We start from the raw sequence: 18,044 nt of genomic DNA, 5'->3' as shown, positions 1-18,044 counted from the left end.
AAACAAAAAAAAAAAAAAAAAAAAAAAAAAAAAAAAAAAAAAAAGAAAGAAAGAAAGAAAGAAAGAAAGAAAGAAAGAAAAGAAACTCTGGAAGGACAAATGGAGAACAAGAGCAGTGATTACGTATGGGCATGGGAACTGGGTGGGTGGGAGCAAGGAAGGGTATAAGACAGACTTTTCACTGTCTACATATTTTTTATTGTGATAAGAACACTTAACTTGAGATCTACCCTCTTAAATTTTTAAGCACACAATACAGTAACTGTATATCTTTTTTATAAGCTAGTGTTGAATTATGTAAGTGAAATACTTATTCAAAAATTAAATATAAAAGATTGAACAAAAGCAGCAGCGCTCAGAGGAATCTGCACAACGTGATGAAGAATGCTTCCATGTCCATGGGGTTCCTGATGCAGGCAAAACTGAACCGCATTGTCCAGGGTTGCACACATAGTTGGGAGAGGGAAGGACAGTGTCACATGGTAAGGCATATTTCTTCCTATGGGTCACAGTCACAAAGTTTGAGAAATGTTATCTATTTTACTCTCTCATCCTTATGTTTAACTGTTTAAGACACAAACCCAGTCTGTTTGCTGCAAGATTGAGGGTTGCTCAAGTTGTTCACTCTGTGGACACTGAGCACCTGTTTATGTTGATTTTAGACAAAAGGAGAACGCTAGTTATTTTATCAGTGTGTCTTACAATGGGCAAATAAAGGGAGCATCATCCTGATTTATCAAAATCCTCTTTATAATATTTTGGTTAGCACCTTAAGAACACTCTTCTTCCTTTTAGGTAAATGGAAGAGCTGGAGACCAGTTTATTCCAAACACGGAAAGCACATAGAATAGAACAAATGGTGGCAAGATGGCTTCGGCGCTCCCGGGACAGCTCGGCCCGGTAAGGCTCCTGGGTTTGCAGAGATTTCTATCTATAAAGGTTTGGAGTCTCAGGGGGAGGAGCTTGTGCCGGTCCTGGCCGCACCTTGGGATCGCTGTCTCCGGCTTGCTTTGTTCTTACACCATATGGTGGGAGCAGTGTAAACAAGTCAGCAATTTTGCTGGAGTGCTTTTCCCTGTACCCTACCCCGAACATGTACCTACACACACACAGACATACTTACTGCAACTCTCATACACATTTACAACATTTACAAACATATTCATACACAGACATACACACAGAAATACACTCATACATACTCGTACACACATGCATATACACTCTCTGGAGCACACACTCACACATACACTCTTTTGATCTCTCTGTTTCTCTCTCTCACACACACACACACACACACACACACCTCTTGTCTTAGTACTTGACATGAAAGTCAGGCAATCTGCTGTTTATATTCTTTCCGTGTCTTCATTTCCAGTGGCTGTTCCTTCCTTGCAGTCCCTATGTCATTCTAAAGAAAATAAAATGAAATCAAATACAGATCTGATTTGTCTGCTACAGGAGAACTTTCAGATATGTTCTGTTTCCAAGCGTTCATTTTTGCTTGGATTTCCCATCTGGCTCTGCCACAGAGATGAAATATCACGTGTCAGGTGTTTCTGAGACACACATTCTTCCAAAGGAACTGGAAACAGCTGTTCTGCTGCTGAGAAATAAACTTTGCTCAGGGCTCCACTGCCTTGTGGCCAAGTTCTGTGATCCTCACTCACCGAGGTCAGATAAAATGCGGCTGGTAGAATTAGCTCCATTTTACAGATGAAACACCTCAGGCTCAAAGAGTGACTTGTTTAGGACCACTCTTACCCCATGCTCAGAAAGCTTGGATGGGTCCCCATTTAGGAGGAAGCTTAAACACTTTTGGTCTGACATTTGAAGCCGCAATCCTTTCCAGCTATTTGTCTTCTGCTTCCTTCACAGTGTGCTCCAGCTAAAGGGAACATTTATTGTTCTACTACAAGCACCCTGTCTTCTCTTTCACCCCTTGGACCTGGGCTCCTGGGCCAGATCCCTTCCTCCCATCTCCATGTGGCCAGAACCCCCCACAGCTGAAGGCCTGGCCGAAGTGCTGGGTCTTCCATGAAGTGTTCCTCAGTGTAGAGTCAGGATGAATTTCTCCATGGGACCCCATAGTGTTTTATTTGTAGCATTGGCATTGTGCTCCCCCTGGTGCCTTCAACTTATTGGAGCCCATTCATTTCCTTTCTAGACCTGCCTTCTGTGAGGTCAGGGAAGGACTGGCCTCATCTCTATAGCCCAAAAGTGATTGTCTTGCATGAGTGTTGTAGGTGGTCAGGTAGTGCTTGATGAATGAATGGAAAAGCTGCTAAGCACATTGTTTCCCACAGTGGGGTCTGCAAAACCTAGTGCTGTGTGATGCTGCTCCATTAGAAGAGATTCTGTGGCCATATATGTTTGAGAAATGATGCATCTTATATCCTACTTCTGCCTCCCCTGACTTGGTGATTTATTATACACATTATGCACATAATACAGATTAAAGGCTCTGAGAAGTCCTGCAGAAAAAGAGACCTGTTTAACTTGACGTTGCCTAGATATTTGACCTGGGAACTCTCTTAACATCTTGCCTTCTCACAGACTGTAAATGAAAGGTGACAACCATCACCCCAATCTAATTTTAGGGCATTTTCAATACTATAAAAAGAAACCCTGTGCCCCTTAGCAGTCACTTCCTATTCTCCCCTCTGCCAGTCCCAGGTAACCACTAATTTACTTTCTTTTATTCTTTTTTGAGACAGTCTCACTCTGTTGCCCAGGGTGGAGTGCAGTGGTGCAATCTCAGGTCACTACAGCCTCTGCCTCCCAGGTTCAAGCAATTCTCGTGTCTCAGCCTCCCACATAGCTGGTACTGCAGGCACGTGCCACCATGCTACTTTCTATCTCTATAGATTTGCCTATCTTGGATATTTCACATAAATGGAATTATACAGTATGTGTTCTTTTGTGACTTGCTTCTTTTGCTTAGCATAAAATATTATTTTACTTAGCATAATGTGTTCTTCTTTTGCTTATCTTATTTTGCTTATCATAATGACATAGATCAGTATGACATGTCATAGTGTGAATTGGTATTTCATTCTGTTTTATTGTCAAATAATATTCCATTATGGAATATTTTCTTTGTTCATTTCATCAGTTGATTTAACATAAACATTTGGGTTGATATATAAAGCCAAATAAGAATAGATAGATAGATAGATAGATAGATAGACAGACATGTATGTGATATGAGCATTTGAGTTGTTTCCACTTTTGGACAATTATGAATAATGCTGCCATGAACATTTGTGTAAAAGTTTTTGTTTGAACATATATTTTCAGTTCTCCTGAGTATATACTTAGAAGTGGAATAGTTGGGCCACATAACAACTATGTGTTTAGTCTTTTGAGGAACTGCTAGACTGTTTCCCAGAGTGGCCATACAATTCTACATTTCCACCAGCGGTATATGAGAGTTCCAGTGCCTCTACATCTTTGTCAACACTTGCTGTTATCTCTTTTATTGTAGCCATCCTAGTGGGTGTGGAGTGGTGTCCCATTGGGGTTTTTGTCTGCATTTCCCTGGTGGTTAATGATATTAAACATCTTCCCTTGTGTCTAGGGAGTTTTGCTTTCCAAGTGCCTGAGAAAGAGAAAAACAAAGAGAGAAAGTTTCCTGTCAGTGCCCATGGAAGACATAATTTCCATGTTTCTAGGATAAATCATTTGTAGCCTTGCATGAATTTTTTCTCATCTCTAATCCTTGGTGTCCTTAGATTACTAGAAAATGATCAATAACTGAAAAAGCTGAGCATGGGGTAAATAATTTCATTTCCTAGGGATAGACTAAATGGTACCACCTACCACCTTGTTGCCTAGTCAAGAAACCTGAGCATCATCCTGACTCCTTGAATCCCCTGCCCCCACCCCATCAGCAGCTCCTGTCAGTTTGCCTTCAGAACTGTCCACCTCTCTGTCCCTGGGAGCCCTGCAAGGATCACTCACTTGCTTTTTCCCTGTTCCAGCTGATTCTCTAGTCTGCAGCTATAGTGGACTTTTCAAAATGTAAAATGTTCCTGTCCCATGCTAGCTCCCAGCTCTACCCCACCCTACCCCACCCCGAACCATTTGGTGGCTCACCTACCATTTTGCCATAACCTACAAGTCTCTTCACAGTCTGTCCCCAGCCCAACTGTCCAGCCTCACCTTGCTCCTCTTCCTTCATTGCTCACCATTCTCCATTGTTTTGCTTTTTTAAAAGTATCCAGAACTCATCGAGGTCTTTCCTATCTCAGGGATTTTGCACTTGCTGTTCAGTTGGCCTGGAAAGTTCTTTTACTTCCCCTTTTTATGGCAGATCCTTCTTCATCAGGTTAAATTTAAACATCACCTTCTTTAAGAGGCCTTTCCTGACCACCCAAAGCACAGGGAGTCCATTCTCTTGCTTGTTTCCTCCAGGGTACTTACCTGCTCATCACACTTTATAATTATGTATATATTTATTTACCTGTTCATTATCACCTCTGCCATCATATGGCTTTTCTCCCCCAACCTTCCTGTCATGTATGAGACCAGGGACCCTGACTGTTTTGTTTCACAAAGTATCCTCAGCCCTGACAGAGTCCATAGTATGTAACAGACATTCAATAAATTTTTAATGATTAAGGGCTTTCATAGTAGGGGACTGTATTACTCATTGAAATATATTTTAAATGCCCATCCCTCCTTCTTCCAAAAGGAATTTTTAATGATTACAGTTTTAAAACATGGGAAAATTAAAATAAGAAATGTTAGAAATAGATTGCAAACCAATCAGACTTAAGGATTTAGCATTTGAATACTAACATTAGCCCTGAATTTCCTGGTAGCTGGGGCAAGAAATCAAGGAAGTGTATTGAAATGACTTCCATAGTGCAGAAAGAAGAAACACAGATATGCATCTGTAGTCACATAATTTTACATGCATATTTTAGCAATTCTGTTTTTTTCTGACTTTTAAAAACTCAGTCATTTCAGCCAGTTATACTTGCTTTACTTGTCATTGGCATTTTTTTCCCATAAAATTTAAACTTTATCTGTGGCCCTAAGTGAGTTGTCTAGGAGTAAATTAGTCAAAAATAACCATTTCCATTTCCAGGCATTACTAAACAAATTGATAACTTTTATACACACAGGGTAATGTTAGAGCTTTATAGAGACTCTTAAACAGGTATTTTACAGAGGAGTGGTGTCAACTTTCAAAGTTCCTGTGATTTCTTACATTTTAGATTAATTTTCAGTAGGTGCTTATTGCTACATTCATTAGTCAAATTCAGTTGGTAGCCCTTAGTTTAAATGAGTGTCCATGCTTGGGTAGGAGTGAACTGGTGAGACCTATAATTATAGGAATGGGAAATTGTGCAGATATGATAAGGATGACTCCTCTGTTACCACTCGATTTTGTTTTCCAACAAGAAAATAACATTTACAGTATCAGTGTTCTTTTAGAAATAGCTAACCTCCCAAACGGTCTCTGTGACGTGTTTTGAATTTCTATGTAAACCATGCAATGCAAACTGCTTAATAAAAGCTGCAACACAGTGACATTACATCATAAACTAATTTTTAACTATTTGCTTTCAATCAAATTGTTGTCTTCTTATTAGCTTTGTGTGACTACAGAAGTGATAAAATGACAAAGACTTGATGATAATATATTTTTCCACTTAATAATACCAATTTTTCAGCTGGGCGTCGTGTCTCAAGCCTGTAATCCCAGCATTTTGGGAGGCCGAGGTGGGCGGATCACAAGGTCAGGAGTTCGAGACCAGCCTGGCCAACATAGTGAAACCCCATCTCTACTAAAAATACAAAAATTAGCCAGGCATGGTGGCGCGCATCTGTAGTCCCAGCTACTCAGAAGGCTGAGGCAGGAAAATCTCTTGAACCCAGGAGGCGGAGGTTGTGTGAGCCACTGCACTCCAGCCTGGGCAACAAAGTGAGACTCCATCTCAAAACTAATAATAATAATAATACCAAGTTTTTCTTTCCAGAAGTTTCCATTTTTACATAGTTAAATGGGATTCTTTTCCTTCACAATTTCTTTCATTGCTTCTAAGCTTATAAAAATCTTCATCCAATAAAAGTTTAATTTTCAATTCAATTTAATAGCTTAAAATGTTTATGTTTAATTATTTAAGTTGGAGTTTATTTTAGTATATGCTAGGAGATGATGATCTAACTGGGTTTTTTTCCAAAATAGTAAGTAGTCATTCATATCACCATTAACTGTGAGTGATCTTTGCCTTCTTGATTCATTCTTTACTGACCCCTCCTTTATTGTATGTGAAGTTCTGGCATCTGTGAGTGGGAGATTGGACCTGTTTGTGGGCTGGCTATTCTGTTTCATTGATCTAACTGCCTACTTTTACACAGCTGTATTAAAATTACTTACATTATAATAGTATTATGCATCTCATTATCCTTTTATTTTTTTGAGATACAGTTTCCCTCTGTAGCCCAGTCTGGAGTGCAGTGGTGCGATCTTGGCTCACTGCAACCTGCACCTCCTGGGTTCAAGCAATTCTCCTGCTTCAGCCACCCGTGTAGCTGGGATTACAGGCATGCACCACCACACCCGGCTAATTTTTGTATTTATTTATTTATTTATTTTTGAGATGGGTTTCGCTCTTGTTGCCCAGGCTAGGGTGCAACAGCATGACCTTGGCTCACCGCGACCTCCGCCTCATGGGTTCAAGTGATTCTCCTGCCTCAGCCTCCCGAGTAGCTGGAGTTACAGGCATGTGCCACCATGCCTGGCTAATTTTTGTATTTTTAGTAGAGACAAGGTTTCTCCATGTTGGTCAGACTAGTCTCATACTCCTGACCTCAGGTGATCCGCCCACCTTGACCTTCCAAAGTGCTAGGATTATACGCGTGAGCCACCATGCCCAGCCTAATTTTTGTATTTTTAGTAGAGGCAGTGTTTCATCATGTTGGCCAGGCTGGTCTTGAACTCCTGACTTCAAGTGATCCACTGGCCTCAGCCTCCCAAAATGCTGAGATTACAGGCGTGAGCCACCGTGACCAGCCTCATTGCCTATTAAACTAAGCTTTTATTACTCTTCATTTTCAATGCTTTTACTCTTACCCATCTATTCTGTCATATGAACTTTAGAATCATTTTATTATGCTATTAAAACAAATAAGCATGAGATTTACTGAATTCATTCTGTCTGTTTCTTTCTTTCTTTCTTTCTTTCTTTCTTTCTTTCTTTCTTTCTTTCTTTCTTTCTTTCTTTCTTTCTTTCTTTTCTTTTCTTTTCTTTTCTTTCTTTCTTTTGAGATAGGGTCTTGCTCTGTTGCCCAGGCTGGAGTACAGTATTGTGATCTTGGCTCACTGCAACTGGCACCTCCTGGGTTCAAGTGATTCTCGTGCCTCAGCCTCCCGAGTAGCTGGGATTACAGGCATGCACCACCACACCCAGCTAATTTTTGTATTTTTGGAAGAGACAGGGTTTCACCATGTTGCCCAGGCTGGTCTTGAACTCCTGATCTGAAGTGATCTGCCTACCTCAGACTCCCAAAGTGCTAGGATTACAGGCGTGAGTCACCACACCCCACCAAGATTTACTAAATTCTCTTATGCTTAATCTAGAAATGTTAGTTTTATAAAGCAAGATCTAAAGAAGCATAAAGAACTTAATGCAACTTTGTGCTTTCTTCACTGCTTGGTTGTATCCTCAGGGCTTGAAAAGAGGATTTCTTTGAACTTATCTTGAATGTTAATACTAATGAACATACATGCATATCTACACACACAATGACACAAGGCACATACATGCATACATGTGTACACAACCACGCATGTGTGCACACAGGCACACAATGCACACATATGTGCATACACACACACACATATACACACATGTTGGCATGTTAGTTTCAGAAGCCCTTGCTGCTGGTTTTACACACTTTCCAAACTTACTTGATTATTACAACTATAAGTAGTCTATGTATTAATTTTAAAAATGGTTTTGTTAAAACCTTTCTAATACTATTGACCTTTCTAATACCTTTTTTTTTTTTTTTTTTTTGAGATGGAGTCTGGCTCTGTCACCCAGGCTGGAGTGCAGTGGCCGGATCTCAGCTCATTGCAAGCTCTGCCTCCTGGGTTTACGCCATTCTCCTGCCTCAGCCTCCCGAGTAGCTGGGACTACAGGCGCCCGCCTGGCTAGTTTTTTGTAGTTTTTAGTAGAGACGGGGTTTCACCGTGTTAGCCAGGATGGTCTCGATCTCCTGACCTCGTGATCCACCCGTCTCAGCCTCCCAAAGTGCTGGGATTACAGGCTTGAGCCACCGCGCCCGGCCTCTAATACTTTTAATGGTGTAGAAAGACCCTTTCAGGCACCAATTTTTTTTATTGTGTCTTGACCCATAGGCAAAAGTAGAAAGATTTGAGGATAGCCTGGAAGGCTCCTGGACTACATCTGCAGAGTTGCCATTATTTCCTGAATCCTGTTTTTAAAGTAATAATGGAAGAATTTCTCCTTTCAACCGTAGGAGCACTACCCTCACAATCTCCACCGTGAATGGCCCCCTAGAAATTGTTACAACCACAAGCACATTCCTATGATTGTGATTACATGCTACATTTCCTTCTGGTACAGACTGCTGCCTCTATTTCTGTTTTCTCTGAATAGTCTTTACATTATGAAATCCAGTTTATACCAGATTTAGCTTTTAAAATCACTCAAGCTGAACATAATAAAGTGTTTAAACATAGATTCAAAATTGTTTCTCCACATCCTGCTGGAACTGGGAGGTGAATTCTTTGTTGTTACAGGATAGAGGTAGAATATATTTTCCGACATATCAGAGAGCAGACAGAAAGCCAGAGAACATTTGAAGTGCAATCAGTATCCATCTGGTAGCTTTCCTTTTCAGTGTTATTAACCAGCTCAATATAAACTTATGAGCTATGAAAAGTAGAATTCATCTACATGAGACTGTTTTCATGATAAATGTAACATGTTTGTTCTGGTTCTACCTTAGGGGAGATCTAGTTATCTGGCAGGAATTTCATTAGTGTAACTCTAGGGCTTCTGTTCTTCCAGTGTAAGATCACAGAAATGACCTCACATTTATGGTTTGAAGCGATTACAAAGGCAGCAGAAATATGTTTTGAGATCAGTGCTTAGTTTGATATTTATAAGATGCTTCAGAGGAGGAAATTTTGTTACAGAGATCATTTCCTTTAGCTTACTGTCAATATTAAATGTTCTCTATGAGGAGAGGCCACGGTTTGGTCATGTACTTAGGTTAATCCCTTTCCAAACAAAAGCTAGAACATGGCCTTTGGGGAAAATGTCAAATCCAGACTTTGGGCCAAAGCCACTGACACTGTCCAGGGATTAGTCAATACAGTGCAATGTCATTTGTCCACCATTGTGGAGGACCGCAGTCTTCCAAATGGAAGATAACGGAGCCTGCCCATTTGAAAAGCATCAAAATGGATTCTGTTGAAACCCTGTAGTAAGGTTTGTTCTTTGTTTTGTTCTCCAAACAATTATTAAGCCCTACTCTATGACTGGTACTGAGTTCAGCACATGGGACAAGAAATATGTGGTTCTTGCTGCACAAACTAGTCCAGAGAGGACAAGAGACTTTGCACTGGTCTGTAGGTGCATTTAGTAGAAGGAGATGTTTCCGCCAAAATCCGAAGACTGAATAGGAGTTGGGCAGGTAGAGAGCATGATTGGATATGTTGAGCAAGGCGTGTGTGTGTGTGTGTGTGTGTGTGTTTTGGAGGCAGGTGAGTTATTCTAGACAGAGGGAAGAGCTTGTCCAAAGGCCAATGTGTTTGAGGAACTTAGAGGAGACTAGTTTGGCTGGAACAAAAATATCAAAGAGAATGAATGGCTTGGTCCTGGAGGCTGGAGTGATGGGCAGGAGCTGTATTAAGCCATATTCAGGATTTTGGATTAGGCCGTTCAGTCAGGGGAGACACAGGAACAGAATTGTGTTTATAAAATCAGTCTGGCGGCTAGATGGAGAATCATTCAGGGGAGACGAGAATGGAAAGTGGGGAGACCAGTTAGTAGCCTAGTAGAAACCTGTCAGGAGGGCTGGTGATGGGGGGCCCGAAACAGAATGGTGGCTGTGGAGACGGAAAGAAATTGACCCTTTTTGAGATCTTCTCATGTTGTGAGTGATTTGAAGGATGAGAGTCAGGGAAAGTCAAGGATGACTCTGGGATTCTGGCTTGAGCAATTGTCATTATCCCTATGATACCATTTACTGAGCTCTGAGACCTGGAGAAGATAAGTTCTGATTAGGGCAATAGTCATAGGGTTGAGCAAACAAAAGAAAAATGACAAACTTTCATCTCTGTTACTTATATTCAAATTGCTGTTTATTACTTGTTGTATATGCATTTTCACCTTTTGCTAATTATATTAGAGGTACAACTAATATAGCAACTATATTCTACATAGTACCATATTAGATGTGTACAGTATTTTGCTCATTTATTTGCCCAATAAGCACTGTTGCTTCCTGTGAGCAAAGATCTTCACTTGACAGTGTGAGAAATGCAGAGGTGGATAAAATGTGATTCCTGTTTCCAAGGAATAAATAGTCTGTTACGAGTAACACTATATGGAGTCAGATAACTTTAAATAAAGGTTGGGGTACTCGGGGCCATAAGAGAGGGTCAGAGCTCCAAGATGAGAGAATTTACATCAGGCTAGGAAATCAGATAAAAAAGATGTGACCTTTGAGCTGGACCTTGACTTGGCCTCACACTTTCTACAGAGGTAGTTGTGTGAGCTGAGGCCCAGGGGTAAAACTCGTGTAGTAGGTAAGATCAGTCTGGAGTGAAGGCCTGGGAAGGGGAGTGGTGGGTGGATGCTGGCTAGGGACTGAAGCCTCAGGACACAGGTCCATGAGGGCAAGGTTGAGGAGTTTGGCTTTTGTTCTGTGGATGGTGGGGAATTATTAGGAGGAGAATAATTCCAGCTCTCACTTAGGAAAGGTAAACAATAGCTTACACAGTGCTATGGAAGGGTATTTTCTAGCTTGTGTTTCTTTGTATGTCTGAAGCTTATAGGCCCATAATACTTTTTGATGTAGGGTCTTTGAGGTCATTCTTTGTTGTGTTTGGTTTATCTATTCCCTGTCAGGTTGTTTTGAGTTTTCCCACTATTCTAAATAAAGCTGAGGTTGATATTTTTCAATACTCAAGAGCCAGGGTTTATTGAGCTCATACTCTGTTCTAGAACTTTACTAGCCATGGGAGACACGGAGATGAATGGGTGCCACCCTTGTCTTCTAGGAACTCGTGGTCCAGGATAAACAATATGATATTTTTTCCTTTGTGGTCATCACTTCAAGGAATACCAGTCAACATGGAAACAGAAGATCAAATTTAAAATTTAAATTAATGTTACAGTTTCACCAATGATTTCCTAGAGAGATTGAATTGCCAGTTTGTATTGTCGTGCTTTAATCTCAGGACTAGTACGTGTTGGGCCTTATTATTTTTATTCATATTTGGTATGACACATAATAGTACTCCATAGCCCTTTCGGGTGTGCTTCTTTAATAAGGTTGTACATTTTCTGTGTCAATTTCCAGCTTGCTTTCTTCATGTGAGAGTTGTCAATTCACTTGCTTTGAGCATGTGAAATGTGGGTATCTACTATATGTATTTATGCCCGTTCTTCATATATTTGTATTATAAGCTTTCCCCACTTCAGGATTTTTTTATTTACTTATTTTCAACTGCTTTATTGATAGATAATTTAGATACCATACAATTCACCCATGTGAAGTGTACAGTTCAATGGTTCTTAGTGTATTCACAGAGATCTGCAACTGCCACGAGTCCATTTTGGAAGGTTTTCATCCCCCACAAAAGAAACCCATACCTATTAGCAGTGACTCCCAAACCTCCCAAACCTCCCTCCCTGAAGCCTTGGACAACCACTAATCTACCTTCTGTCTCTATAGATTAGTCTATTCTAGATATTTCACATTAATGGACTCATACAATATGTGGTCATTTGTGACTGGCTTTCACTTAGCCAGATTCATCCATGTTTCATTCCTTTTCATTGCCAAATATTCTGTTGTGGAATACTGTATTTTATTTATCCATGTTATTAGTTGATGGATATTTGAGTTGTTTTCACTTTTGGATATTTATAGAAAATGCTACTATAAATATTCATGTGCAAGTTTTTGTGTGGACATGTATTTTCATTTCTCTCCGGTACATACCCAGGAGTGGAATTACTGGATCGTGTTGTACACCATGTTTAGTCTTTTAGGAAACTTCCAGACACTTAAAGGACTTTCTAGAATTTCTATTCAGTTTCATTGGTGAAAGCCACACCATGCAGTTTCGATTATTGCCTTTGTCTGAAAGGAGTGCTTACTTTTCAACTGTAACTTTTCTGAAATCTAAGTATTTCTGATAGAAATTTAGAGTTCAAATTGATATGTGCTGTAAGTGTGAAATAGACACTGGATTTCAAAGACTTAATATGAAAGAATGCAAAATCATCAATAATTTTGTGTATTAATTACAAGTTGAAATGATGATACTATTTTGGATATATCGAGTTAAATAAAATATATGTTATTAAAATTTATTTCACTTATTTTTCTTTCCTGTTTTTGTGTAGCTATTAGAAAACTTAAATTTACGTGTGTGGTGTGTGTATTTCATTTGGACCGCACTGCTCTAGAAGTTGCGCTAGTGTGCCTATTGAAGAAAGTAACCCCAATTTGACACCTGCTTCCCAGCTGTGTGTCTTTAAGCAAGTTAAAATCTCTCAGAGCAAGATTTAGTCTTTTTAACTATAAAACAGGAATAATAATTGTACCCACCTCACAAGTTTATTTTGAGGGTTGAGTGAGAGATATATATATATGTTAAATCACTCCCTAAAATATAGTTAGTATTCATAAATGTTATTATTATTGTTGTTATTGCTGTGATTACCATCAATTTGTCAAGTTGTTTTTTAATCTGGAAGAATTTTTTATTGATATTACATTAAATCTCTATTTAATTTAGAACTTTTGTTTTCTTTTTTTGATACTTAGTGTTTCCATCCAGGAACCCAGCATAACTTTAACCCAATTATTGTGTCTTCCTTTATTGCTTTAAGGACAGTTATATTATTTACTTTAAATAAATCCTTCTTCCCCTGCATTACATTAGTACACCTCACTAGTTTTGTTACTTGAATTCTTTCTTGGCATTTTCTAGATATTTAGCATTCACTCATTAAGAATGCCTAACAACAAATGTACATTTAGCTAATGTGCTTTTAATGAATTGTTTAATGCTTTTTGTGGCTGTGTTTTGTGTTTCTATCCTGCATCTCCACTAAACTTATCTTTTGGCACTAGAAATTTTCTTTGTTCATCATTTTCTGTGTGAATGTCATCTGCTACAAAACAAGAAATAAGGTGGTACTTTTCCATTCCTATGCTCATTATTTCTCTTTTCATTTTTCCTTCCCTGATAACTATTATTAGCATTTAACCTGCTACATTAAATAGAAGTAAGTCTAGGGTATCCTTATCCTGTTGTTAAAAAAATTTAACACCAAATTGTTTGTTTGTTTTTGAGATAGTCTCACTCTGTCACCCAGGCTGGAGAGCAGTGGCGTGATCTCAGCTCACTGCAACCTCAGCCTCCTGAGTAGCTAGGACCACAGGTGTACACCACCACGTCCAGCTATTTTTTTGTATTTTTAGTAGGGACAGGGTTTTGCCATGTTGCCCAGGCTGGTCTTGAACTCCCGGACTCAAGTGATTAGCTAGGCTCAGCCTTCCAAAGTGCTGGGATTACAGGCATGAGGCACTGCACCTGTAATGTCAAATGTTGATTTGTGACTTTCAGTGTAGAGTATTGTTGATTGCATTTAGAAAAACCTTTTTATAGCTTTAAAAGTTTTTTAAAAATCAGGTATAGGCTGGGTGTGGTGGCTCATGCCTGTAATTGCAGCACTTTGGGAGGACGAGGGGCAGATCACTTGAGCTCAGAAGATTGAGACCAGCCTAGACGACATGGTGAAACCCCGTCTCTACTAAAAATACAAAAAATTAACTGAGTGTGGTAGCACGAGCCTGTAGTCCCAGCTACTTGGGAGGCTGAGGCATGAGAACCACTTGAACCCAGGAGTGGGGGGCTTCAGTGAGCTGAGATCATGCCACTGCACTCTAGCTTGAGTGACAGAGTAAAACCCTGTCTCAAAAAAATAAAAAAGAAAAAAAGAAAAAGAAAGAATGAAAAAAAAATCAGGAAGAGCTATGGGCTTTATTCAGTGTGAATTTTCAGTTTTCTGTTTCTTCCCTCTCGTTAGGTCTCTCTGCTGCTCCAGCTCAGTATTACCTGATGCTGGCCTCCAAGAACGACTCTGTCTGCGTCTAGGTTGTGTGGACTGGGTCATCTCTTCATACACAGCCTAAATTTGCTCTAAGTCAGGGCCTGGGGGGATCCTTGGTGGATAATGTACACAAGACTTTGGACTTGTGCTTGTCACTTACATTTTGGCTCTGTGAGACAGTTTTTCATATTTCCGGATCCTTGCTGAAACTGGAGATCATTATAAAAGAGAGAGATGATTTTCAGATAAGTGAGGGCCTATTGCATTAGGCAGGGTTCCTGACAGTGTTTGGTAAATGGATGAGAATAAATGATAGACCTTGACTGCAGAGCCCCAAGACAGCTGTTACTCCTTCACATTTCTGTTGTTTATAATGACAATAAACACCTCATCCCATCACTATCTGATCTTCCTCAGAAAGAACCACTGACTGTTAGAGGGAAAAATCATTTACCACAGACAAATGAAGAATAACTTGTGACTTGCTTTGTCACTCCCTAAAAATATTTGAGAGATAGAAAATATAACTTTCCTGCTTTTAAAGAACATACATGTTTTAAAGATTGATATAGAGGGAATCCTTGCTATCCGAGATTTTATATTGGAATCCTTGCAGTTACAAAGCTTAAAGGGAAGCGAAATTCATCATAAAGAAACAAAGAAAAAAATCACCAAAGACAAAATCTTGCTATAAAATTATCCATCATCAAACATCTGAACCTGACAACTCCTTGTTTCTGTTCACTGTCCATGTTTTTCCTCTCCTGTCCCTCTGACTCCAGCAGTACATCCTGCCTGGGATGCCCGTCTGCCTGTCCTTCTGTCAGTCCATCCATCCATCCATCCATCCATCCATCCATCCATCCATCCATCGATTCACTCAGCAGCAGTTATTGAATATCTTCTGTGTGCCAGGATCTGGGCTATATAGGCATACCCTAGACATGTCTCAGAGTGCAGCTCAAATGCCACCTCTTCTTCTGAGTACCAAATGTGTCCCTGATTCCCTATTCCCTGCCCTACAAAGTTGAAACTGCTCTCCCCCGTCTCTGTGTGTCCATAGCACTTCATGGGCGCTTTCTAGATATTTAACATTAGCTCATTAAGAATGCCTGTCTGTATGACTTCTCTTTTAGAGGACAGTCCTAAGTTCTGCTAGTGGCATTTGTGTCTTATTTATCTCAAGAGGAGAGATGGTTTCTGCTCAGCTTGCATCTTTCTCCATGATGCTTAGGGCTGACCCAGTCCATGACCAACAACCAGAGTCTTCTCTTTCTGTTTTTTACATAGTCATTCTCTTCCAGGGCTAAAGTTGCTGCAGCTGATGGGCCCGCCAGGAACCCAACTCAGACCCTCATCCCTGTGCGGCACACAGTAAAGATAGACAAAGACACCCTCCTCCAGGACTACGGATTTCACATTTCTGAGAGCCTTCCCCTTACAGTGGTGGCTGTCACAGCAGGTAGGGGATGACTGGGAAATGAGAAAGAAGTTTGGTTTCTTAAGGGGAAATAGCCCCAAATCTCCCTGATCTCTCTATCCTACAACAAAATGCAGAAAATCCTACCCTGGGAAGTTAGAAAAGGCACACCTAATTCTGTCTTGGGCTTTGCACCTTACTTTGATGCTGGGAGGGAGCAGCCTCAAGCGCACTTGCCGCTCCAAACCCCAGGCTCCCTGGCTGGTCTCAGAGGCAGTGAAAGTATTTGGCTAAGCTAGCCCTCCTCTTTGAACCCCACCTGCTCCTAGCTGGGGATACTTTCTGGTCAGACAGTAATAGAAACTATCGATTTGTTTTCACTTGAACCTTGTGAAATATAGGCTGTACGAGGGTGGAGAGGAGCAGGTGGGGAAAGTCCAGTGCTTGTCTTCATACTTGAGGTGTGTTAATCTGGGATTCATGAAAATGTATTAATTTCTATTTACACACACATACACACCAGAGCTTTTTAGAGATGAATGGAGTAGATTTACTGGCCAACTCTGTTGATTTAGAAGGTTCTGGCTAGTTTTCTTTCTCAGGACAGTCTTCTAACATCCCCGGAAGTTGGTGATAGATGATAGGTATCTTATCCATGGTTTATAAACAGGAAGATTAAGATCCACATGAGCCCAAGCCTGACTGAAGGTGGGGTAGTGAGCTAGTGCCCCTGGGGACTGGATCAGGCTGCCATTTAGCTGTGCTGCTATTACACATGGAGTCTGGGTCCTCCCGGCGTGAGCACCAATTACTTATTTTCTGTCCAACAGGAGGCTCTGCACATGGCAAGCTTTTCCCTGGTGATCAGATCCTCCAAATGAACAATGAGCCTGCTGAAGACCTTTCCTGGGAACGAGCAGTCGATATTCTCAGGTACTAAATGGTCTTCCATCATATACAGAATTGCACAGATTATCAAAGAACAAAGATGGGCAACAGGAATGGCATAACTGATCCCCTGATTTTTTTTTTTTTTTTTTTTTTGAGACGGAGTCTCGCTCTGCCGCCCAGGCTGGAGTGCAGTGGCCAGATCTCGGCTCACTGCAAGCTCCGCCTCCCGGGTTTACGCCATTCTCCTGCCTCAGCCTCCCGAGTAGCGGGGACTACAGGCGCCTGCCACCTCGCCCGGCTAGTTTTTTGTATTTTTTAGTAGAGACAGGGTTTCACCGTGTCAGCCAGGATGGTCTCGATCTCCTGACCTCGTGATCCGCCCGTCTCGGCCTCCCAAAGTGCTGGGATTACAGGCTTGAGCCACCGCGCCCGGCCAGATCCCCTGATTTTAATAAGGCTAAGTATCCTTTAAAGCAGCAAAAACAGCTTTGTTTTAGAACGGCTATTTTTATCTATTAAAACGCCTTCTTGTTAGTGGCTGTTGTAGTCCAGTCTCTCTCACTTGCCTACAAAAGAGCTTGGGAGGCACAGAGTGCTGTATTTGTCAAAGCCCTGCCATGCCCAAGACACCGTGCTAAGCACTGCAGGGAATGCAATGATCATAAATAACCCATAGGCCCTACCCTCTAAGGATTTATAGACACATTGTAACATATGCCAAAGATTGAACTAAACTGATACCAAATCTGTTCTTCTTTATCCCTCTTGATATCTCTTCTTAAATATAATTGCAGGTGCATCTTGGTTGGCATATATGTAGTTTCATTGATGTAGCACCTCCAAACCTTCTGCCTGGTGTCATTGTGACTTATGGAAATGCCTCACTTTCTACCTAGACAATGGTTTCCTGAGACCAGGGCTCAGTGGGTGCTCAGTTAAATGAGTGAATATGGTTAGCGCTGGGAATTGGCAACCTAGACTTTAAGATGGAGGAGTGCCATTAATAGGAGTAAAGAGGACAAGCAGATATTTTAAGGACACATGCAAGCTTTGGATTTTAAATTTTTCATTCAACATTGTTCTAATGACTAATATAAAGAGAGATGAGAAGCAGAGGTAGGTGAAAGCTAACTTGAAGATATATATACAATTCAGTTTGTGCTTTTTTATGAATGGCTGATCTGGCTTTGGGATGGTATTAATTTGTTTTTTTTCCCCTTTTTTTGAGATAGGGTCTTGCTATGTTGCCCAGGCTGGTCTTGAACTTTTGGGCTCAAGTGGTCTCCCCATCCCAGCTACTCAGATGGCTGAGGTAGGAGAATCGCTTGAACCTGGGAGGCAGAGGTTGCAATGAGCCACGATCGTACCACTGCACTCCAGCCTGGGCGACA

At 40.7% G+C, this 18,044-nt stretch overlaps 1 protein-coding gene across 1 annotated transcript in view; it reads left to right on the top strand.

Annotated features, from left to right (window-relative positions):
* FRMPD1 (FERM and PDZ domain containing 1) overlaps positions 1-18,044 on the top strand; it is a 100,130-nt gene that overhangs the window by 45,256 nt on the left and 36,830 nt on the right. The window contains exons 2-4 of the mRNA XM_025360041.1: positions 796-900; positions 15,647-15,804; positions 16,593-16,695. Of these exons, the coding sequence (XP_025215826.1) occupies positions 800-900; positions 15,647-15,804; positions 16,593-16,695 (362 nt within the window). The 5' untranslated portion in view covers positions 796-799. The remainder of the gene's footprint in view (positions 1-795; positions 901-15,646; positions 15,805-16,592; positions 16,696-18,044) is intronic.

The sequence above is a fragment of the Theropithecus gelada genome, chromosome 15 (genome assembly GCF_003255815.1).
Source record: "Theropithecus gelada isolate Dixy chromosome 15, Tgel_1.0, whole genome shotgun sequence".
Taxonomy (NCBI): Eukaryota; Metazoa; Chordata; class Mammalia; order Primates; family Cercopithecidae; genus Theropithecus; species Theropithecus gelada.
This window is presented reverse-complemented; position numbering and strand designations above follow the sequence as displayed.